Raw genomic sequence first — 24769 nt, forward strand, 5'->3', positions numbered from 1 at the left:
AGTCGACACTTTTTTGTAATTACAGTCACACTGTATGGAACGTGGTGTCTTCATTATCTTAAACGATGTGGGTCAGTACTATAGGCGTATGGATTTCTCTGGATTTCTACAAGACAGAACATGATAAAGTCCCTCACCTGAACACAGTCTCATTATTCATAAGATGACATGATTTCTTTGGTTCTTTTTTCTTTCTCTCCTTCCACGTACGATTTTTCCGTTCTCCTCTTTTCCCTCCTAAATTGCAATCTTCGCTTTCCCTGTTTTCACTTATATTGCGAGATGTGAGTATGGTTACGTGTGCTATCAGGACTGTAGATTGCCTTCCAGCCTTAACCCCCTTAAACCCACAATCTAAAAATGGCATTAGCTTTGTATACAAACACGTCGCCACAGGGTTTACGAAAAAAACTGCATGGGGACTCTTGAAATAAGTTCTTCAAAACGTATGCCGATAGTCAAGATTATCAGGCATTCTGACAAACTTCAGTGCGAAGCCACTATCATGATGTGTGTCTGTTTAAGTACACTCACTTGCACGATATAAACTTTTGGACTAACTTTCTGTCTTTGTATTTGCATAATTAATCATGTCACGTTCTTGTTCGTATCTCCCTTTGCAGCGCCCTCTACGACGATGCGAAGCGCAAAGGGGACGTCAAGTCGGGTGATCCTGGCTGTGCTCTACACCTCCCTCCTCTGGTTCGTTCTCGACGTCCTCATCCTAGCCATGTACTCGTCCTTCACCGATGAGGGCAGCGGCTCCACCCTCAAGCTCCCCACCAGCTTCGATCACCAGCGCAACATTCGCGAGGAGGATGTCCACCCGCAGCCCGTCCACACCATGGCGATGCCGGCGAAGGAAGACACTTTCCACGCGCTTGCGAAAAAGCGCGCGTACTTGAACAGAACGTTGAGTCGAGTCAAGGAAAAGCGCAGCCGTTTCTCGTGGGGGAACGAACTGAAGGAAAACTTGCTGCATTCCAATAGAAGTGGGCAGGATGTTTTGCCGAGGAGAGGTGCAGGGGAAATCGTCGAGCAGAAATCCGTGGACGTGCGAGGTGATGTTATGAAGCGCCAAATCGAGCAGCTGAAGAAGGAGTTAGACAGCGTGCGTAGCGATAAAGACAGACTTGCGTTTGAAGTCAAGAAGTACGCGGCAGAAGATCGCAAGCCGCCACAATCATTCCAGGACAACGCTAATCATAACGGAGAGAGTATTGTGATAATGAACCAAATAGATCATGACGTGCACGCTCCAATGGTCCACGAGGACAAAGTAAGTGGAGACATCATAATCTTTGTTACGTTTCTCGGGGGCAAAATATGACCATTACTTTTGGCAAATACCCGTCTTTCGAAACTCAAGAACGTTTAATACAATTTTGTATTGTAAATTAACGTATGCCAATGTTGATGTATCGTTTCTCTCTTACATTATTTCACAACGCTCTTGCATAAATTGCACACATTTCAAAAATAATTTTGTCCCGCATGTCCTAGTATATTGATAGATAACCGAGAACGTCATCAGGATGCACACACGCACCTTTAGCTCTCTCTCTCTCTCTCACGAAATCTACCCAGAACAATTTACTATCTTACATTTGCTGTCTTTGGCACTCTAAAGGGGAAGGAAACTCGAATATAGTACGTGTAGATTGAGTGACTACATCAATATGTATAATTAGAATACATCAGCAAAATTTGAAAATCAGACAATTCGTTCAAGAAATATGAATTATTAAAGTTTCGTTGCAGCCAGCGTTGGATGAGAAGACTACTACAGTTTGCGTGGTCACACATGGAAAACAATGTAAAGAAACTATGAAGAGAATTATAAAAAAAAAATCATTTTTTTTTAATATGAAAAGTACAGATACCCTTGATTTGTTAAAGACAAAATAACTGTTCAGGGTAATATTAATCCCCCTGCTTTCTGAAAGAAGAAAATAAGGTGCTTTTTCATAATGCTTGAAAAGTGAAAGTATGCCGAATTTTCTGTATACTTTTCCATCAGTGATGTCACTATAGTCTTCTTATCCAGCGATGGCTGACCAAATCTTTAAAGATTTATGGCTTTGAACGGATTGTCCGATATTGCTGAATTTCATCACTGATGACGTATTCTGTTAATATATTGCTGCATTCCCTTAATCCAAACATATATTTGGTTTTCATTCTTCTTTAATACTTCTGGTTCCTCCTTCTCTCTCCCCCCCCCCCCCCTTTGATGTTCTTCTCGTTAGATCATACAGAAAGACCGTACACCACGCGTACATCCTGTAAGGAACCTGGATGTGACGTCACAACCACGTGACCCCCACGGGCCTGGAGAGATGGGAAAGTTGGTGAAGACAGGGCCGGAGGATGAATCCAAGGTGAAGATTGGCTGGCAACACGCCTTCTTCAACGAGTACGTGAGCGACATGATCTCCCTTGAGCGATCGGTACCCGACGTCAGACCGAAAGGGTAAGTGAGCCATGGAGTATGATTGAATGAAAGTCGAGACGAGTAATATGTGTGTGTGCTTTTCTGAGAGTTAATATAGAAGAGTTTACTTGTCTCGTTAGAAAATGTGTACAACAGTTCCCAGAATAAGTTAATAACCACACATCAAAAACTTAACATCAACACGCTGATCAAGCGTTTTAGACGGGTTTTTTTTTTTTCAGGATAGACACACCAGGGGGGGGCATTTCATGAAGGAACTTGTGGGATAAAATGTCCGACAAGTCAATTATATCCGACAAGTTCAGAGAAATCAGCCAATCAGACTAAAGAATTTCTCAAAACTTGTCGGATATAATTGACTTGTCAGATATTTTATCCGACAAGTTCCTTCATAAAATGCCCCCCTGATGAAGTTTTTTTACTGACATTGATTGAGCTTAAGCATTCAGATCATTATTAGAAAATAATCTTAATTGTTATGATAATTGATATGTGAAATATAAATGAATGTTGTTATGTTTGTATGCTTATTGCATATGTGTGGGTAACCCCACTCCCTTATATGTATAAGGTATTTCGGTTTTTGTATGATTTTGACCATTAATGATACATAATATTGTTAAAAAGATAGCAATGTTGAAGATTATACGGTTTGAAATGATGATTTTAATAGAAATATAGATGAAAAAGAAATGGATTCATTATTTTATTTTTGCACATCTCATTCCAAGTATTCTCTTCTGTCCCCTTATATCTCTCTTGCTATCTCCTTCCTATCTCTTCTGTGTTTCTCTCTCTCCGTCTCCGTACACAGGTGTTAAATATCTCTCATGTTATCACTTTTTGTTCTTTTTCTTCTTTTTTTTCAGTACATGTATAAACAAAATTTGAAAGTTGTTCCAGAAGTATAATGATTTGTGTATATTTGATATATATTTTAGTCTATAAGTTTGCGTATGCATATATGATGATGACATGAAGATTATGTTTAATTTTTCTCGCAGCTTTTTCAATGTGTATGTACAAGTGTATTTGATCAATTTTGATATTTTGGTCATCAGGTGTCTTTTATATGTATATATATATATATATATATATATATATATATATATAATTGTGTATTTTTATATTTTAATTGAAGAATGATTGTATGATTATGTATGTTATTATAAAATGAAATATTATATTGTACACAATTCTGCAATTCAGCCATATCCATGGCTGCGAATGAATTTTTAAATAAACCATTACCATTACCATTACCATTACCATTACCATTACCATTACCATTACTTCATACGTTTATAGTTTGCAATATTGGCAGTTTGCTTTAATCTGACAGCATCTGACGGTATAAGCTGAAACCAATAGCGCATATAGCAACATGATTTACACAGTATATCGACTGAAACAGACAACTTGCAATTAGAAAGACGTATACGACAGAACATAACTCAAAATATACACAGTCTTAAATGCTAATCTACTTATGAAAAAAAAAATACTCATGGAACAATTAAAAGAATATACCTTGTATACTTTAAATTCTTCCCTTGCTTGGGAGTTAAGCAAGCAGAAAAATGTCTAAAACTGTTACGTCCTACCTAAGATTCAACTATTAACACTTACACACACACTCACAAACACACACACAAACAAACATCTTGCTATAGGGCGTACATGATTGACGAAACATAATATAACTAAATACAGCACAAGCGGCCGAGTTATCCTCAAGACGTTTTCCTCATGGTTGTATACCCCACTAGACCAGCGGTTCTTTCTGGGTTTAATCGTTTGTTCAAGACTATATGAGGGCAGACGTTGCCCAGTGAGATGTCATACAGCTAAAAGTTGTGATTATCTCTCAGCCCATCGAGGAAACTGGGTCATTGCCTCTTGAATTACAAAATGGATTAAGATGGTGGATGAACTCAAACACAATGAGAGACACAAATTTGATGTATCCATGGTGACATGGTCCCTGGTCACAGCGAGACTTTAAAGGAATAGATGTATACTCAAAACATTTGAGAATTCTGCGAATGCAGAAGAAATTAGTAGAACACACCAGTGAAGTTTGGTGAAATTTGGAAAAGCTCTTCAAATTTGAATCGCATAATTTTCGGCCGAATCCCTGGATTAGAAGACTACAATATTTGACGTCACGGGTATAGTACAACGTCAGTTTCAGTTAATAGCTTTTCGGCTTGTCTAGTTTTCCTACGGCTTCACTGATGTGATCAACTAATGAATATAATTATGATATACTTTTCAATAATGTCATCCTTAAATACTACCGACATGTTAAGTTCCCCATTTCACCTCTCTTATTCCCAGTGTAGTCATGGTAGTAGCTTTAGATTTTAACTTCACACGTGCATAGTTTGTAGTATAATTAGGTGATCCGAGTATCCTCTCGGATCACCTATTGTATCTGTACGGATTCTTTCTTCTTCTTCTTTCTTTATTTCTCCCCAAAAGTTGTGCAGAGGTTAGCTCAGAAAATGCTATGCCTATCAAGTTCAAACTTATACCATGTATGTATCGTGTCCCAAAGACGGCAATCGAACTAAAATCAAAGTGATCAGTCGACCGTGACGTCACTATGACGTCATTATATGAAAACACATTCTCAATCATATCTCATTAATGGAATGAAGTTTTTCAATGAAATTTACGTCACATATATTTCAAGTTATGCGCATTCTACTCATATTCTCAAAATTCACATTTTCTCTTGGTACGTGCGCGTACGCGCGCGTTGAAATATTTGTATGCTCAAATCGAGCTCAAATTTTTTTTGCACACGTTTCAGATCATTTGGAGCATTTTTTGAAAAATTGAAAAAATTGGACGGACGCGTACGCGCGCGCACATATTCGCACGCACAGCTAGTATGCAATAGAAATTTTCAGTTTTTTTACACGGATGGGATGTCCAAAATGTCAAGGAATATTTCTACCAAGTTTCAAGTCGATCCGACTCAATATGACGTCATACGGGCCCGTCAAACTTAAAATTCCGCGCGTGCGTCAATGGGGATACACAGTGCAACTATGCCAAACAACCGCCAATTTTAAATCGGATTTTACTCGTCAGGATGGACGGTGACCCCCCATTTTCTTGACATATTCTGAAAGCTGATGAGTTGTACATGTTATTTCATGGGTTGGCTATGCTGACAAAATGATTAAAAGATATCAAATTTCTTAATAAAGTCAAAAAAGTAAATTTTCAAAATGACGTCATCAAATTCCAAGTTTACTCGAGCGTATCTCACTTATCCTTTGCCATTTTTCAGCCAAATTTCAATATGTTGAAGCTTATGAAATGTTCTTTCATAAATATAAAAACACAATTTTGATTTAATGACGGCATCACCTCCTAAAAATGGATTCAAAGTAACCTTGTCAAATTTGACCAGTTTACGTGTAATCTCTATGGCAGTGCAGTTTTTCTGGAAATGAAAATTGACATTACTATCTTTATCGCGCACTAGCTCACTTATGCTTCGGTGAATTTCTACAAGATTTCGATATGTTGTAGCGGAGACTTTGGGCTATCGTAAGTGTGCCCTTCGTTTTTTCATACGATGTCGGGATCACGTCAAAAAACTTGGTTGAAATTAAAGTTTATCTTCGATGTATTGAAATATTTCTTTCTTTTTGCAACTTTATATGCAATAACTCAAGAAAAACATACCCTATCACCACCATATTTTGCACATGTTTAGTTCATGTCACGAACATTATTTCATAAAATAACAACTACTTGATCAGACGCCATCTTGGGTATGTAAATTAGGGTCAAAGGTCATAAATGTTTCATCCTGTATCTTGGTGAATACATATCCTATCTTTCCCATATTTTGCACACGTAAAGACCATGTTACAAGGATCATTTCACAAATTAACTACTTCTTGCTCAGATGTCATCTTGTCTATGCAAAGTTGTGTCAAAGGTCATATGTACTTCTTTCTTTATCTTCGTTATGACGTGGTATCTCTATGGGAGGGAATTTTTTTAAATGTGAAAATTGACATGATTGTCTTTATCGAGCACCAGCTCACTTACCCTTCGGTGAATTTCTCCTCGATTTTAATATGTTGTAGCTGAGACTGTGCGCTATCGAATGTGTGCCTTCCTTTCTTCATACAATGTCGGAATCATATAAAAAAAACTTGGTTGAAATTAAAGCTTATCTTCGATGTATTGAGATATTCCTATGTTTCTGCAACTTTCTTTGCAATAACTCAAGAAAAACAGCCCCTATCACTCCCATATTTTGCACATGTTTAGTTCATGTCACGTACATTATTTCATAAAATAACAACTACTTGATCGGACAACATCTTGGGTATGTAAATTAGGGTCAAAGGTCACAAATGTTTCATCCTGTATCTTGGTGAATACATGTCTTATCTTTCCCATATTTTGCACACGCAAAGATCATGTTACAAGAATCATTTCACAAAATAACCACTTTTTGCTCAGATGCCATCTAGGTTGTGCAAAGTGGGGTCAAAGGTCATATGTACTTGTTGTTGTATCTTCGTTATAGTGTATACAGATTTGGTACCAAAGATAGCAGATATGACTCCCTTTTCTAAATGAGAATCCAAACATCACACGGCCAATGTCTCTGACCACAGATGAAACCTGCATGGTCATGCCTATTGCGATCAGGACTTGAATCATTGATTAAAAAAAAGATCGGATCACCTTAATTTGTCAGTGATGACAAATTACAATCTCTAGTTGATATTTTGCTTTCGTCTGACGGCAGCTCGAGCATAATAAAAAGAAGAGAAATACAAAAGGTACACTTTCTAGTGCTGTCACCGAATAGACACAGAACATTATAACACATGTACACAGCGGAATGTGTGTATCATCTGTTGAAACACGAGCATTATGTCGGTTGGATAAAGAAATGTTTGGGACACGAATAACATCTACACAGCCTTCATAGATAAGAGAAGGGTCGAACATGAAAACCGTGTCTGTCGTCGACTACCTTAGCCATGACATTGGGTAAGCGAACCCGGACTATGTGTTGGTGCATCAGTTTGCTCTATAGATGGGTCTGTAGGAAAGTGAACGCTATTCCTTCATGACGAAGACATAGCGGAGCCAGGGCGTGTCATCTCCCTCGGTATCCACGACGTTGATGCAGTCCGTGCTGTGGAGCCTGTAACCAAGGTGACAGATGTGATCGAAGAGCTTGGTCTTTGGAAACCTGCGATAGGTGTGGGAGGGAAACATGGCGTGCTGCGCGTAGAACTCCAAACACTGGCTTCCTTTCCTGTAGTTCTCCAGGTATTCGGTCAGCTGTGGTATGGCTTGCAATGTGACGAGGGACCCGTAGATTCGATAGACGTGGGGCTCGTCGTCCTTCTCGCGGATGCACACTTCGACGACGCCTCCGTGGGAGATAAAATTTGTGGAGGTATTCGTCCTCGGATATTCTGCCTTCTCGTAGTTCTCCGCAAGACGATAGGCGCATATTCTGGCGCTGAGTTCTTGGATTTGGTAGAAGTCGGCCTCCTTCTGGAGAAGGTCGAGGAACCGGAACCCCTCGGGCAGACAGAGGTCACCCCGCCTGAGGAAGTTGAGAATGTGCCTAAATATTTCCCCGTCACCGTCTATCAGGTAGTTGCCTGAATTTGAAGGGAAATCATGTGATTCTTCAGATTAGCCTTCGCACAAGGATAGCGTATGAGATATCAATACCTAAAACGTTAACAGTTTCCTTAGCTGCTCGGCACTGTTCTCTTCATGACAAGTTACTTTCGTTCATTTATCAAGGTGTGATATACATTATAGTCACCAAGCCTTGCCAAATGGTTACCTTTAATGCTTTTTATGTATACATCTGTATCAAGCAAATTTTTCAAGATCAAACCAATTTGCCTTACAATCCTTGTAGTTTGAGTTCGTAATCACAAAAGCAGTGTGTATCATTCATTTGCGAGTAAATCTTGTAACTGCAATCGAGTTGCAATGAGACATTGAGCTGTACTAAATTGACTGTTCTCAAAGAATCATATGAAGGGACCAATCACCTAACCCTTTTCTCTCAAACATGTCCGGAATTCGCCGAGGTATTTCAAAGATTAAAACGTCCCTAGGTCCCTTTGTCAATGCTGATTTGTTTATTTTCCGAGAACCATCAGATGGAATTCCTTCCGACTGTATTTGGACAAAATTTTGCCAGAGTGCTCGTTTTTGGCGACTACCATCTCCCCCCGCTCTGTCGCTTCGCTCCCTCGCCGAGGATCTCACACCGTCACATATAATTAAATGCACCCCCGTATGTTATAATCATAGTCCTTCGCACTAATTTTTTTTTCACTATGTTTAATTTCCTAGAAATTTGCTTTTAAATGCTCTGTAAACGCGACTTTTGTACTCAGTTTTTACAAAAAGTCCCTATACCGTGGGAAGAGGGTATCCCCCTCCCATACCCTCCCCCTGCTCGGTCGCTTCGCTCCCGAGGATCTTACACCATCACATAAATGTACCCCCCGTATCTTATAATCATAGTCCTTCGCACTAAAATTTTTCCACTATGTGTAATTTCCTAGAAATTTGCTTTTAAATGCTCTATAAACGCAACTTTTGTACTCTGTTTCTACAAAAAGTCCCTACCGTGGTACCCCTGCTCGGTCGCTTCGCTCCCTCGCCGAGGATTTCACACCGTCACATAATGTGCCCCCGTCGAGATTTTGCCCCTCCCCCCCCCCAAACCAAAAGTGTTCCGGCGCGCTTGTTCATAATAGAGATGGGGAAGATTGATAATGAAGACGATGGAAAAGGGAGGAAGAACATTATCATGACAAAATTCAAAGTAAGCAACAGACAGATAAAAAAGACCCCATTAGATTTGCTTCATTTACGACCACGGTGAGCTTTCTTTTTGCACAACAGAAGCGTCTACTCTTGCCTTTCGTAAGAATTTACGCTGAGCCGTGCGCGCTTTTGTTTGTGCAGGGAAGGTGGAAAGATGATATCCCATGCTCCCATCTCAATCCCTGGTTTGTGTTATCATCCATTCGTGGAACATTGCATGTATGTCACTGTGAGATTCATCATGCACCGTTTGGAAGCAGTGTAGTTTCCACTTTTCGGAGCTAATCTGACTCTATCAATATGATCAACTTTATCATCATCAGCAATAACATCTACGAAGAATCCCTGCTTATATCAAGAGGAGAAGTGTACATGGATGATCAAACCACATTCTTTTTTTTTTCAAAAAATGGAAAAGAATTTGGATTTGAAAATTTGAATTTGAAACATTAGCCATAAAAATAGAAGGAAATTGATATCTTCCAGCCCCAAAGAAAGTAATATTGTACCCACCATGTTCATCGCGTGCTGCCGGAGTCATGGAACTGGTGAACATAGCGCCAAGCATGGAGTTCGGATAGCGGGTCAGGGTGCTGCGACAAGTTCGGTACAGGACACCGCCAACATTTAACCCGATATATTCGCTAGGCGACTTGACGAGGTGTTGACCCTCCGAAGAAACTGTCTCACTTTCCATTGTATCAGACTTTTATAGTATTACAGGAGAACAAAAACAGCAGAAAGAAACGCTTAACATTGTAGCACTGTATACTAGTGAGCGTCCCCGTACAGTTATTCACTGATAAGTACAGTTTTCCAACGACATTGTGACGGGAATTTAACAGTCACGCATCAGTGCCAAGCAACAGCCGAAATTTCGCAACATCAGGTAGTACCTGAATAGGCGATTGCGAAATCCGCGTTCAGCGATACACTAGGCACAATTGGGGGAATACCCAAGTCACCTCGACTGTCGACTCCAAGCCGTCACAGAACTGAGGCCGAGCAATACAACTTCTGGAGAGTGTCCTTCATTATCGTTTGAACATCAGATAACATCGTTCTTGTTGTTGGTAATGGCTTTTTTTCGAACAGATTTCGTATCTGTTTCGTCACAAAGTCTATTCAGGCTGACAAGATGTCGAGATAATGATGAATGTACCCGACATTGCGTATTGAATGATATATTACGACTCTCACCTATATTCCAGCATGATGTGTGTGCGACATAATAAAAAGCGTGTGCAATGTCCCTAGGAAAACAGTATGATTAGGGCCTAGACACTCGCCGCTGATTGCACATTGTATTTTCCATGCTATCTAATGTAGACCAGTGCAGTTTTATTGTCTCTCTGCACGAAGGCGTTCTGACAATGCATTCATCACGCCTGAATGCCCGACCCCTTATTGAAACATGAAAACTCAATATGTGTTCGGCAAATTAATATCAAAGAACCGGGACAGTGGAATTTTCAGAAAATTCAGCCAAAAAAGAATAACAACAAGAAGTATACGGAATTCAAATCCTTGAATAGGGAAAAGGAATTTCGGTCGTTATCACTAATGCAAATATAAAAGTGATGACGTGGGGAAGTCTCCAACTTTCATCCCTCCATTTAGCTTTAATCATACAATTTTTCACTGACTATAGCGATAATATCACCATTACATGAAGCAACTAGAAATGTCGCTTTATGGCGACTGGTGTGCCTCCGCCATAATGAATGATTCTCCTAATAGGTCTACAGTAAGTATTGACAATGTGTGAGGACAGTTTCATCTAACTGGCAAAATATTAAAATGACATGTTATAATGTGTTGAGTGTTCATTTTCATTGAACTATATTGTATTTGGGGATTTGAGGACTTATACTTAAATTTTGACCCTTTTATAAGTCTATGCATTGAGTAATTTTCAAGGTATACAGAAAAAGTGTAATTTCTGTATTAAATCGTAAATTGTTAGCATTTTTACCTAGCCTTTAACCCTATGACCTGAAAATTCTTCAGAGAATCACTGTCAGGCAGAACATGCATAAATATTAGTTTCATGATGATGCATGTACTTTGAGTCACTTCCAAGATATGGAGGAAAAAGTGAAATTTAGCACTTTCACTTGATCTTTGACCATTTGACATTTGACCTTTTTGGCCAAAAACTTCCTAGAGAATCTCCATTGGGTAATACATGTATTCACCAAATTTCAAGAATAATCCTGCAGGCATTGCATAAATATAATGGAAAAGTGAAATTTAATGAGTTGACCTTGACCTTTGACCCCTGATATTTGACCTCATGACCCCAAAATTCCTTAGATAATCAATGCCAGTCAGTACATGCGTAATTATGTACTATGTTCCGTGAAGATACCTTGAACCATTTCCGAGATATGGAGAAAAAAGTGATATTTTAATATTTTCACTTGACCTTTGACCTTTGACCTCATGACCCGAAACTCTCACTAGAAAATCTTTACTGGGTTATACATGTATACACTAAATTTCAAGAAAATGCCTTCAGGCATTGCATAGATATGGGGAAAATAGTGAAATTTTGTGCATTTGACCTTGACCTTTGATCTTTGACCTTGAGCATCTGCATCCAAAAGTTGATAGGCACAACTTCACCCCCTCATACATATACCTGCCATGTTTCATTGGATACTTGAAACGGTTGTTTAGTTGTGCTGTCCACAAAATTGATTACCGACGGACGGACGGAAGGACGGACAACCCGAAAATATAATGCCTCCGGCGACATTTCGTGGCGGAGGCATAAAAAACCCACTGTAATAGTCATCGAATAATTCCAGTGAGTCAATAATTAATCGGCGACGAACTTGGAAGGGCGAATACAATTATAGCGGTCACTACTTTCACGGCGGAAATGTTTATTTTGATTTCTACATTGACAAACCACTAAAAGAGTTGTGGAGGTAGTGTCATTATCAGATCTTTAGCTATGACTAATATCACCGTCTATTCAGAACATGCTATTTGTGCAAGTTTGATATTTCATCTCATCTAAATTCATTTTCGACCTGAATGAAACCTTAACTTTATCATTTTACAGATAACTTTCTTTTCTTTGTTCTTTTTTATATAAAAGTCATCAGACGCACGGAAGCGTTCAGTTTAGAGTTTTGTTAAAACGTATCTAAACCATGGACTAACGCAGTCAGTGGTGTGCAGCCTGAAGCCAAGAGTTCGTAGCTCGTCCAACAGTCCGGTCTTAGTGACTTCGATTCTTTCCTCATCGTACATCCCATCTGCTGTAGAGAACCACATCGCTTGGCTTCCAGTCTTGTATGTATACATGTAGAGTCGGAGTGACGGCACCTCTTTCAGCATCTTGAAATTACCATACACTCTCCAAGTCCGAACATCCTCTCTTCGACGCACCCAAAACTCGACAACCTTGGCGTAATAGCGATGGTCATTCGAGGTCGGGGAGGAGGCCGATGTCCTTTCAACTTCCATAGCGAGTTGTTCGTGGTGCTTGATGTCGATTTCTTCGCAGAGGGTCCCGAGCCCGTAGAATTCGGCGTCCTTCCGCAGGAGCTTGAACTCCGTGAAGTCATCGGGGAGGCACAGGGCTCCCCGGCGGAGGTAATTCAGGACATGACGGAACATGCGACCGTCGCCATCGATCACAAAATTACCTACAGGAAAGAAAATGGACATATTTAGGTATTGTAACTCTGTGTAGCAACGTTAACAGTGATGGTAATGCAGTAATTATTGTACTCGGCACCTTCTTCTCTTGTTACTTCTCCTGATTTTGACTCGGCGGTATTAATAGTTTCATCCCTACCACTTTGTCTTTATTGACATCCACAATTACCACCACTGTCTTTCCGTTTAGAAAGTAGTTTTCGATTGCGTCTTTCAAGGAAATTTCGCTCAAATAAATGTGTGAATTCATAGAATTATCATTTGTAATGACTATAACTCATTCCCTCGACTTACCACTGACTTGACACATTGCCAAAATGATCATGCAATCACTAGCATGACTAGTACCACTACCATGACTACTACTTTCTGGACCGCAACTGCGAGTAGTACTGCTGCTATGTACTTGTGTTGCCCCTGCTGCCCTTATCGCTGCTTCTAAACGAATAACTTCTTCTTTTGTCACCTGTCACTGGTTTCAAATAGTAAATTAGTAGAGTCAAGATTCCCTTCCCCAACCCCGGAGATATGCAGATGGTCTTCTTCAGCAAGAAGAATAACTAAAGAGGTTGATTTAAATGCGGGAACTACTGCGGAATACTTTCAGGACTATACTCACCGTGCTCATCTTGTGCTTGTGAAGCGGAAGGTCCCTGGCAGGTGAACATCGCCGCTAACCTGCTCTGGGGGTAGCGAGTCAATGTGCTCCGACAGGTTTTGTACAACACACCATCCACATTCAGTCCGATGAAATCACTCTCCCTTATTCCCGCAGGTGTCGAAACGTTTTCTGCGCTTATCATTTCCATGTCCATGCCTCTCTTCAGCGATATTTGTTTTGTTTATTCGCTTGTTTGTTTGTGAGACAATACCGTCGTGCTGGTGAGTCCATGTAATTGTCTGTTGGTTGACTCCGTGTACATGACATTGCCTGAAGTGACATGAAAGAGTTCGATCGGACCACGTGATCTGCGCGGTGTCGTAACATACTGTGGCAAACGACAGTGGATTGAGCAACCAACCCGTTGTGCCTATATTCCTGATATTAATGTAGTTTGGTGGTTGAAACTTTCGACTCTGCAGTCTTGAACAATACACTGCATCAATTCTATCCCTACTTTTGAAGACCTGATCAACATTAACTCTAATAATGGCCCGAATTCACGAAGGTGGTACAATTGAAACCATGGTTTTAAACCATGGACAATTTGTATGGCGCGCCAAGTGTCGCATGGCCTATTTCGTTACGAAATCAGTCATTTCGTCGGCGGAACGATCATTTCGAAACGAAATGACAACAATGACAAGAACGTACTTTTGATTTAACAAAGAACTTATGTGGAAATCTCTTCTTGATATCGCTGCATAACGTTTGACCGAAATCCTCCGAATTCACAGAAGATTACAACTACTATTTCTGCATTCCATGAACCCACATATGTGAAACTGAGCTCAATTTCCCTTTAACCCTGTGTGCCCTTTGAGTGTAGAATGGAACAGAAATCTGTGCACACTGTCCCAAGTCAATGGAACAGAACAGTAAGGGGTAAGGATGAGTTGGGCCGGAGCAAACCAGTTTGTTCTGACCTTGTCATTCGTCCTTTCTTCCTATCGATTACTGGCTTACAGGTGTAAGACCATGGGGTACGCCAACGACCTCCCGAGGACCAGTGTCATCATTTGCTTCACCGAGGAGTCGTGGTCGACGCTGCTCCGCACGGTACACAGCGTGATCAACCGATCACCTCCAGAGCTTATCGCCGAAGTGCTCCTCGTCGACGATTTCAGCCAGCGAGGTGATTTATTAATTTTGTCTTTCTGTCGACTCTTCCTCTCATGCACGATCTGGAATTGTCCCCTCAGTATCAGGCCATTTGGGCTTTTGTAGCTACAAGCCTTGATATCGCCACAAAGGAAATGATTATTGTTCATTACCCCTCTATCAATACGTCACTTTCCCCTTAACAGAGGCAAAATACACACGAACAAATAAAGCAAAGGAAACAATCTGTAGCACACCACACACACACATACTTCTCTGGTTATGGATCGTGAGACGCGGAATAATGGAATTTTATATATTCACATACAAAGGCGCATGACTGAAGAAATGTCTACTCTAATCAAACTTTTTAAGTTTATTTAAGTAAAGTCACTAAAATCTGCGGAAAGTTTAAATTCGACGGCAGGAGAACAGTAAGTAAGTAAACATTTTACACAGTACAGAGTTGTATGTTCATGTACATTATTGATCAGAAATTGTTTTTGACCGCTACTTAATTAAAAAAAAAGAAGAGAGAAACAAGAAGTAATCACATCATTTACATCGTGTACAGTATGGCTACAGGTGGTAATCTGTGGAAATTATACAGATAATCGGGATGATCCGTTCCATAAATCATTCTTCCTCTCTCTCCCCCCCCCCCCCCCTTCATCCCCAGATTATCTGAAGGCGCCCCTAGACGAATACATGAAGCGCTTCCCCAAGGTTAGGATCATTCGCCTACCGAAGAGGGAAGGGCTGATCCGGGCCCGTCTCATCGGGGCCGACATCGCCCGGGGGCCCGTGCTCACCTTCCTCGACTCGCACGTCGAGTGCAACGTCGGCTGGCTGGAACCCCTGCTACAGCGTATCCATGACAACAGCTCCAATGTCGTCTGTCCGTCCATCGATTCCATCGACGCTCGCACATTCCAGTAAGTCAAGCTAGTCACTATCAAATTTCAGTTCAATGATATATTCCGCATACAATGCTGCTATACATGTATAAGTACATACAGTGCGATCAATTTGAACAATTTGATTGGCGCACTTTTCTAGAAGTACAGAACTTGTGGCGAGTGTGCCCATAAAGTGTGCAGTTATGTACGAGATTATGATAACTGAAGATACAAAAAAAAAAACAGAAATAGGGACATGGATAGAGATAGAGACAAAGACATGGACGACGACAGACGATGACAGGGTCACACATACAGACATTGACATTGACGGGGACTAAACATGGACTTACATAACAAAAACAATAGGGTCATAGGACATAACAGACGTGTAGAACAAGAAGTTGTTTCCATGAAACATTACTGTAGATTAAAAATGCCAGAATAATAACTAGGGTGAAAATGCTTGATAAAAGAATTTTTATCCAGAGAAACATTATCACACATCTTTAATGTATATGAAAGAAGTACTGAAAATATATATACAAAATTGGTGTGTCGTGCATTTCATTGAACTCAAGTACTAGTAGACAATTAGCGATCACGACTTCTAGGGGAAGGGGTTGTAGTTGCTACATTTCCGACCCAAACCATTATTGTTGTGATATTTTTGTGTACAAATTCTTGTATAAGAATCACGTGATCGCTCCTATATACACTTGACTTTGAATCATGGCTGATTAGTGAGAGCTATATTTACGTAAAGACGACCGGATAATTTCGGCACACATCAAAAAAGTCAGCTGGTGATTTTACCACCTGGTAAATTTTGGGGGCATTTTTGGAAGAGAATACCAAAGATGAGGTACTATTCATTAGCACCATACATCTCCGTACGTCTTCCTCGATTCCGAAAACGCTTTCTTGTACTTGACAGCAAATGGCTAGGGGTAATTTTGATTTATCGACATTCTCGTTGTATCGTCTCCGTCTGTCATGTTCATGGTAATGCAGAATAAATGAATAAATAAAAAACAACAACCTGCCTCACTCCACACTCCCTTCTTTGTCCAATAAAGCCAGCAATCTCTCCTCATGTTGCCCCGAAGGGAAAGCGCTGATAACCTCATATCGATATCTTCTGAGACATGAATCGATAATCATGACATGCCTGTCTATTCACGTTCCGTCAATGTTTTCTAGTACTTGACAGCAAATTGCTAGGAGTAATGTTGATTTATCCACTTTTTTTTCGTTGTATCGTCTCAGTCTGGCATGTTTATGGTAACGCAGAATAAATAAATAAATAGATAAATAAATAAATAGATAAAACACCTTCCTCGTTCCACACTCCTTCTTCATGTTCTTTGTCCAACAAACAAAGCCAGCGACCTGTCTTCATGTTGCCCTGAAGGGAAAGCGATGATAGCGATATCTTTTGAGACATGAATCAATAATCATGACATGCTTGACAGGCAATTTATTTACCTCGTCGACAACTCATCGTCAGATTCATGTCTGCGCGCGAAAACCTTCTCACCTCTTTCCTTTTCGCGGTGCAAGAAAATCGTGATGATGTTGATGTTGTTGTTGTTACACGTTATTGCAAGTGAATGGAACGGAATGTAAAAGCATCCTCTTCAGTGAAATGAAATGAAATGAAATGAAGTGAAAGTGTAGCGCCATAGCCAGGATACGTATACTTTAATAGCCAGTAATGATTTAAACAACCATTGACAACGGCGTGATCATTGTTCCAGAAACGACGCCGGGGAATTGAAACAAAATGCAATATGAATATCAGACAGAGAGTTAACTTACAATTGTGTCAGGATTTTTTCCTTACATTCGACAAGGACTTGTATTTTTATCTTGTAGATTAGTTAGAACACTTTGGAGGTTTAGAGATGTGCAGGTGTATCAAACTGTGTCGTTGCCGTCCTACTAAGTTTAATCGATAGTATCGGAGTGTAAAATTCTACCCCTGTATGGAAGCCTTAAAATAGACAAGTGTGGATTAAGTTTATTAAGATTAATAAGATTATTTCTAAAAGTATTATCGTAAGGTGTTCCTGGAAATCAAGGCTACTGTACTTAGCAGGTTAATCATGGTAGGATACAAAGTGTCTTTGTAATGTCTTTTGTGATCTTTACACCTTGATATTTCGTCATGGTTCTTACAGGTATACCAGTTCCGGCCAGGGTCTCATAGGCGCCTTTAACTGGGAGATGAAATTCACGTGGAATCCTGTCCCGGATTACGAATTAAGGAGAAGACAAGATACCACGTGGCCCATCAGGTAAATGATAAAAAAGTGAACAAATTCACAGGATGCAAACCGTCTCGTTCCATGTACAATTGAGGGCAAAAGTTGAAGCAAAGTAACGAGTGGTTTTCTCGACATTTATGCATACGATGTCTCTGTTCTGACGTTTCACATGCGCGGGCAATTCGATTTTCAAGCAGTAGTCATATTATTAACAAGGTCTTCTAAATCCAGGGTAGCTTCTCCGTTGTTGCCACTGCTCTACCAGAGGGTCATGCCTTTACTATTACCCTAGCGTTGCCAGGTACCCCGAGAGGGATGTGGTGGGTAAAAACATCTTGTCCAAGGACGTTATAGCACTGGGCGGGAATCGATCCAGGGCTCTCCGTTTGGGAGTCGGGAGTCTTATCCACTATGCCACAGGACCCCAATCATGCCAATGTTCATTCAATGAGTGGACAACTAGCTTCGGAGCCGTTTACGGAGTCTTCAAACACTGTGAAAATTTATACCTATAGGAAGTAGAACACCATCATTTCTATTCCCGATTTATTACAGAATTGGGAAAAACCGATTGCCTATACCCATATATGCATGATCTAGCACTGATTACTACTAAAGATGAATTGCATCTTATGATAAGGCAGAGGGGGAGAGCATGGATGCTCGAACGAATAATTCCTACCTTTTTCGTTTTGTTTTGTTCAAAGATACTTTATGTAACTGTATGAAACGCTCATCCGTTTTCAGATCCCCAGCAATGGCGGGAGGATTGTTTTCCATTGACAAGGCTTTCTTCTACAAACTGGGCACATACGACCCGGGCTTTGACATCTGGGGAGCGGAGAATCTCGAATTATCCTTTAAGGTAAGAGTAAAATATTGTAAAAAGGTAATGCTCGCTACCCTATTAAAGGGGAATGATTCATATTATATACGTGGATCGAGTGAATGCGGAAATATTGGTAGACACATTAGTGAAGTTTGAGGGATATCAGACAACCCTTTCAAGTATGCATTCATAAAGATTTGATACCGTCGTCGCTGGATAAGAAGAAATCAACAATATGATTCTTGACATCACAGTTGGACAACGATGTAAAGAAAACATAAGGAGAATTCCATAATAGATTTCATTTTTCGTGACAAGCACACATGTCTTCTACGTGTTCCTGACATACTTTTGAGGGTTTCAGTGTTTCAAAGTTTTGTATTTTATTTTTCGACAAAACATGTATTTCACTTCAGGGTATTATCATTTCCCCTGCCTCCTGAAAGAGAGAAGGCAAGTGCTCTGCCGTCATTCTATAAAAATCAAAATGAAATATGTTGAATTCTCTTTGTGTTTTCTTTGTATCATTGCTCATCACGAATAACAGCTGCTGGTGTAGTCGTCTTACCCAGCTAGGTGGTATCGAAACTTTCAAAATTCATAAACTCCCAGCGGATTGTCTCATTTTCCCCAAACTTCACCGATGTCGTCTACTGATATCTTTGAGTTCACTCAATCCACATGTTTATTTGGGTTTCATTCCCCTTTAAGGGTCTATTCACGTTTCCATAAGAACATGAAACGTTAGCTGTAGAGTCCGTACTCCGTAGTGTAAATTCATGGTACGATCATGGAGCTACCCGTTATATAGCTTCATGGTACGATAGATCATTCTGTTCGAAACGAACACATCGCCATTTATCCACGATGATTTTGTGTTTGTATACTCTACAGAGACGCCTAACGCAGGTTATGTGGCGTAAGTAATTTGATAATGCATTTATACATCCCCATGCAGTTTTTATGTGCAGAATTCAATGCTGCGCTCGATGGTGAGCAGTTGTGTTCGGTTGTCATGGTTACCACGAACCGTCGCGTCGTATTCACGCTTGCTATACTTCCAGGAAAATAGACTGAAAAGTTAATGCGGATTCATGCTTCTACTCATGTTGCGTATTATTTGTACAACGTTTGAAGGCAATTGCAAGGTGTTGTGCAGTCTGTATTGAATGTAATATCCTGCTTATGGCTCGATGGAAGTACGTGTACGTATATGTATATGAATTAAAATAGACCACTGAAATCGAACTGTCCTTTTGGCGTACTCGATGAAAGCAGATCCAGCCTTCGCGATGCAGAAGAACCGCAGAATGCAAACCTTCTCGCTTCTAGTGGGACTTCTATGCTTCATTCCAATGTAAAATAGTCGCGCATGTTTGTTTAGTCGACAAGTGAAGCATGTATCAGGACTGTAGGACCCTATACGATGTACGTCAATAGCCTCTCCTTGCTGGAAAGAGCACAGTATCCAACACCAGTGTCCCACTGTGTGAAACACACTGTGAAACACACTGTGAAACACAGTGTGAAATCTCTTCACACTGTTTAAATCGCACGTTTTAACATTGTGAATACACTGTGAATCATCAATTCACAGTTTGAAACAGAACATTGCTTAGTGAACACTCTGTGAAATACGACTGCACAGTATTAAATCATATTAACACTATTAAATACAAGTAAATTGATAGTCTGAATGGACATACTACAGCAGCGGAGTACAGAAATGGCGCGGAATGCTTAGCTATTAAAGTCCAAGTATTCTAAAAATGAGGACATTTACGCTCGTATTATATAGGCCTCCTTGACTGCTCGAATCACAAACATGAGCAATAATAACAGGATGTCTCAAATCAACTCGAATTTTCTCAGCTGCGAGGAATGATCTATTAATATAGTGGTATTTTTCACGTTCTTTTATTTTGCTCCAAAATGTTCCATTTGTTTTTCATTACTAACAGCTTTTAACGACCCAGTTCACCATAATAGCAAATCGTAATGCAGAGGTTGTGATGACTACTGAAGTATATGAGTGGACATTTCTTTATTTGGTCGAAGAATATACTTCTTCTTTATCTAAGTCCTGTTTTTTTCTAAATCAAAAACACATATATTTCGTTCGATAAACACCATACACGGTGGCAATATGCACCAGTGACAACCTGAAAACATGTTTACGCTCTAAATGAATCCCATGTGGCTGTATATTCTCAAGGTAATGAAGAGATTGCAGTGTTAGGGGAGACTGCAATGCTAATGTTTTTTTCTCTCGATTCCTAGAGATGGGGGTTTTTCAATTTTTTCTTCCTTTTACCCCTTGGTAATGATAATAGCACAGCCTTGCATTAATGATCATTAACGGTCATTCAATGAACAAACCCTATACGGTAGGACCAAATGTTTCGCTCGTTGTTGACAGAGTTAATATAGAATCTCGATGTAGGCCTAAGAGGAAAGATAAAATAAACGATGCTGAATATAAGAAACGTATGTCTCATGAACATTTACACTACCGGAGATAATCAATCAGTATCTAATGATGACGATGATGATAATGATAATTTTGATATTAATAGTATGAGTAGTAGTGGTAGTAGTAGTAGTAGTAGTAGGATGACGATAATGCTAGTGGAAATGATAATACTAACGCATATAATATTAACAATCGTTAGAAAATGATAATGATGACATCAATAACGATTGTTCTAAAACAACATTAATAACATTAACAGGAATACTTGAAAAGAAAAGGGCATAGAAACAATGATATGATGATGATGATGATGATAATGATTATAATAATAACGATCATAATTATTATGATTATGATAATAATAATAATACTAACAATAATAATAATGATTGTTGTCTCAATCACTCAGGACAGTGATTTCAGTGGACATACAGGTTATTTACATGAACAACTAACATTTGTTTTATACCTATACAGCAGCAAGATTGATCTTTTATGAAATTTCACCTTTTTGTGTGGAAAGCTCCATGTTTTAGCTGTTTATTTTCATGTGCCACGGACACTGCTATGAAGATATTACATCATCATCTAGATCATTATTACAGACATTCACGAACATCAACCGGACATCGCCTAATCAAATCATGTCACCACACAATCAGCCTGGGGTTTCGTAGACGTATCATTACGAGGCCACCGAGTACGGCACAGTTCCGCTCACGACTATGTGTGCGGTTTTTGCGATCAAAATTCATAGCTTGGAAAAACAAAAAGTTAAAAAAAAAATGAAAAAATTAGGTCTCGTACAAGTGGTGAAGGAAATTAACTGTCAAATGGAAAATTGAAAACTTCCCACATACCTGCCTATTGCGGCACTCACAAGATTTCGAAATATTAATGTTACCACTAGACATTTTTAAAGAACGCTGAAGACACATCTTTTTGATTTTTATGTAAGTTTATATGAAAATGATATTTTTCAATCTCTCTTATACGATCTCCTTTCTCAACCGCTTAGAGATTTTTGCAAGTTGCGGTATAGAAATTATTATCATTATAATGATTATCATTCTTATTATCATCATCATCACTGATCATTATCATATTGTATCTGAAACTAGAATCAAATAGAGCCATTGTTTCGTTCTCGGAGGCATTGCAATCAGAACTTAAAATTTCTCAAACTTTAGGAGTTCTCTGCCACTTAAAAGTACACCAATCCAAAGCCATGTTGTAAATAGACGCACTATATTATAAATATGTAGACATACACACATCTATGTGTGCGTATAAACGTAATGATCATGGTGAATACCCATAATTATGATAGGCACATGTATTTTATGCCCTTTTTTCCCGGCCTTTTTCTTCCCTTATCTTGCCTGCCTCGTAGACGTGGATGTGCGGGGGTACGTTGGAGATCATCCCGTGTTCTAGAGTAGCGCACATCTTCAGAAAACAGCAGCCGTACAAGTTCCCGGACGGAAATATCAAGTGAGTGATATCCTATAGGCTGTCAAAATCAATTTGGCGATGTCGTGTTATAATTGGGTCGTTTGTGTGTGTGTGTGTGTGTGTGTGTGTGTGTGTGTGTGAACTTTGCTTTGGCAATGAGCGTTGGATTGCAGAATCTATCTGAAGGGAACAATACCGTATAGGATACTCATAATTAACGTAATGTCCATCAGTTTAAGAACTCCCCATAAATGTACTATGTCAAGGGTATATGGCACAATACGCATCATTACTAACGATTCAAGTAACTGTCATTTTCTTAAATCTCACAGTTAATAAGATGTATTATGCAAGTGACAGATAACCCCATGACACCATGTTATGTGAAGATTAAACGAATATGTTTAGTGAATATAATATATGTGCAATCCTAGCTATACCAAGGGTATGATCATCATACATTGGATCTCCGTTGATTTATTAAGATAGATACATGTGGACTCAATTCATGATTCTGTTTACACTCAACACATATTCATTCATTCATCAATATTTCCAATATAAATGCAGTGGCAGTAAAATACATAAATAGTCCAAATCATGTACTACATTCATATAAATCGATTGTTATTCAATATTACGAAAAAAGGAAATGTTGTAAACTGAAGTGCAATAGATGTTATGACTTTTATGACAATATCGAATCAAAATTGTTGAAAATTCAATTCAATTCAATCCAATTCAATTTTTATTTCATTTTTCGACCAGAACATATAGGCATCACTTTTTTTTTTGGTAACAGAAAATAAGGTGTGTAAAACTATGTAGGATGAAAAGAATGTACAATAATGGTAGCACCTTACGATAATTATAGATTATCATAAAATGGAGGGGACTGCTAAAAAGCAAGGCCTTTCATAATAAATGTGCAGATAGTCATGTCAATGCATGTGGCAAGAGTTTTCGAAATGTCATTCAAATTCTATTCAAGAAAATTAAGTTTACCCAGTCATGTCACTTGAACACCGCTATTTATTGTCGTCTGCACATTCCTATGATATTCCATAGTATCCCATGGCAACCCGTGGCGGGAGATCAATTTTTCAAACCGCATCACGTCATGTTAAAGGAATGGCATTAGCCGCCACCTCTTGTCTGGCATAATTCGCAGGACTTGTGGGAGATCAGAACATGATTATGTTTAAAACATCAGATACAGATCATGAGTCATAATCTTAAAATTCTACTATTACTGCTGCGGATAGTGGAACGATATTACCAGTTATTATAACTAGAAAAATCGGCAACAAACAACGCTCACCGCATTGCTGTGATAAGCAATACTGATCAATCATGATCATCAAAATATTTATCCCCCCTCAAAAAAAAAAAAAAGATATATGTGCATATATGTATCAAAACGCTCATTAAAAAGAAAAATGTTACCTACATTCCACAATATATTTCAACACAAATAAACAACACGAAAATGTAGGCAATTTTTTAGAATAATTTGCAGAAAGAACAATAAGAATAATCTCTTTTTCTTTGCTTGTTACTCAAACACTATACATAGCGCAATAAGTTTATGGAAAATTCGTTTGATAGAGGTTACTGTTTAGAAGATGTGTTGAAATCCTTACGAAAAGTAAGAATGTGCCCTGCTGCCTTTAAATGAATAAAATTTCATCATGAAATGAGACCTTGCACAAATTTGCTCATGCTCCGCCGCACACCATGTTGACTCTGAGAAAAGTCACATCTCTGTGGACTCGTGATTTACTGGGAGCCGAGCTTCTCGATTCTCTCCCAAGATAGGGCGTTTATTAGTTTAAAGATATTGGCCTTTAGGTTGACATTTCACGTTGATGAAAATCTGCATTAGGTTGAAATACAACCCACTGCTGTATGAGAGACGCACAAGGAAATATTCCAGATATACGTTTTTCTTCTAATTTTAATAGATACAGCGCTAATGTCACCGTTAGCGTGATAATTACCAGATGAAATTCCTCAGCCTCCCTTAAAGAAAGAAAAACAAGTTGTATTCCAGAGCGAAATGATGGTAAGGACAGCAATGGAATTGTAATAAGTTG

At 39.3% G+C, this 24769-nt stretch overlaps 2 protein-coding genes across 3 annotated transcripts in view; one reads left to right on the plus strand and one right to left on the minus strand.

Annotated features, from left to right (window-relative positions):
* The window catches only part of LOC139720219 (polypeptide N-acetylgalactosaminyltransferase 13-like), an 83825-nt gene that overhangs the window by 53234 nt on the left and 5822 nt on the right, over window positions 1-24769 (plus strand). For both annotated transcript variants that reach the window (XM_071631585.1, XM_071631586.1), the window contains 7 exons: window positions 624-1279; window positions 2250-2473; window positions 14615-14781; window positions 15427-15682; window positions 17830-17946; window positions 18664-18781; window positions 22612-22712. In XM_071631585.1, coding sequence (XP_071487686.1) covers window positions 638-1279; window positions 2250-2473; window positions 14615-14781; window positions 15427-15682; window positions 17830-17946; window positions 18664-18781; window positions 22612-22712 — 1625 coding nt within the window. In that variant the 5' untranslated portion in view covers window positions 624-637. The remainder of the gene's footprint in view (window positions 1-623; window positions 1280-2249; window positions 2474-14614; window positions 14782-15426; window positions 15683-17829; window positions 17947-18663; window positions 18782-22611; window positions 22713-24769) is intronic.
* LOC139720181 (uncharacterized) lies at window positions 7562-10007 on the minus strand. Its single transcript, XM_071631546.1, has 2 exons — window positions 9824-10007; window positions 7562-8118 (listed from the first exon to the last, which is right to left on the minus strand). The coding sequence occupies exons 1-2, from the start codon at window positions 10005-10007 to the stop codon at window positions 7562-7564; spliced, it is 741 nt and encodes a 246-aa protein (XP_071487647.1).

Source organism: Diadema antillarum, unplaced genomic scaffold, assembly GCF_040938485.1.
Source record: "Diadema antillarum isolate AM-2024a unplaced genomic scaffold, OU_Dant_1.0 scf00000123, whole genome shotgun sequence".
NCBI classification, from domain to species: Eukaryota; Metazoa; Echinodermata; class Echinoidea; order Diadematoida; family Diadematidae; genus Diadema; species Diadema antillarum.

Excerpts from the sequence above, each read along its gene's own strand:
- LOC139720181 (XM_071631546.1), bottom strand. The coding sequence starts at position 10,007 with ATGGAAAGTGAGACAGTTTCTTCGGAGGGTCAACACCTCGTCAAGTCG. Across the intron at positions 8,119-9,823 it reads GGCAGCACGCGATGAACATG|GCAACTACCTGATAGACGGT; the intron begins GTGGGTACAATA and ends CTTCAAATTCAG.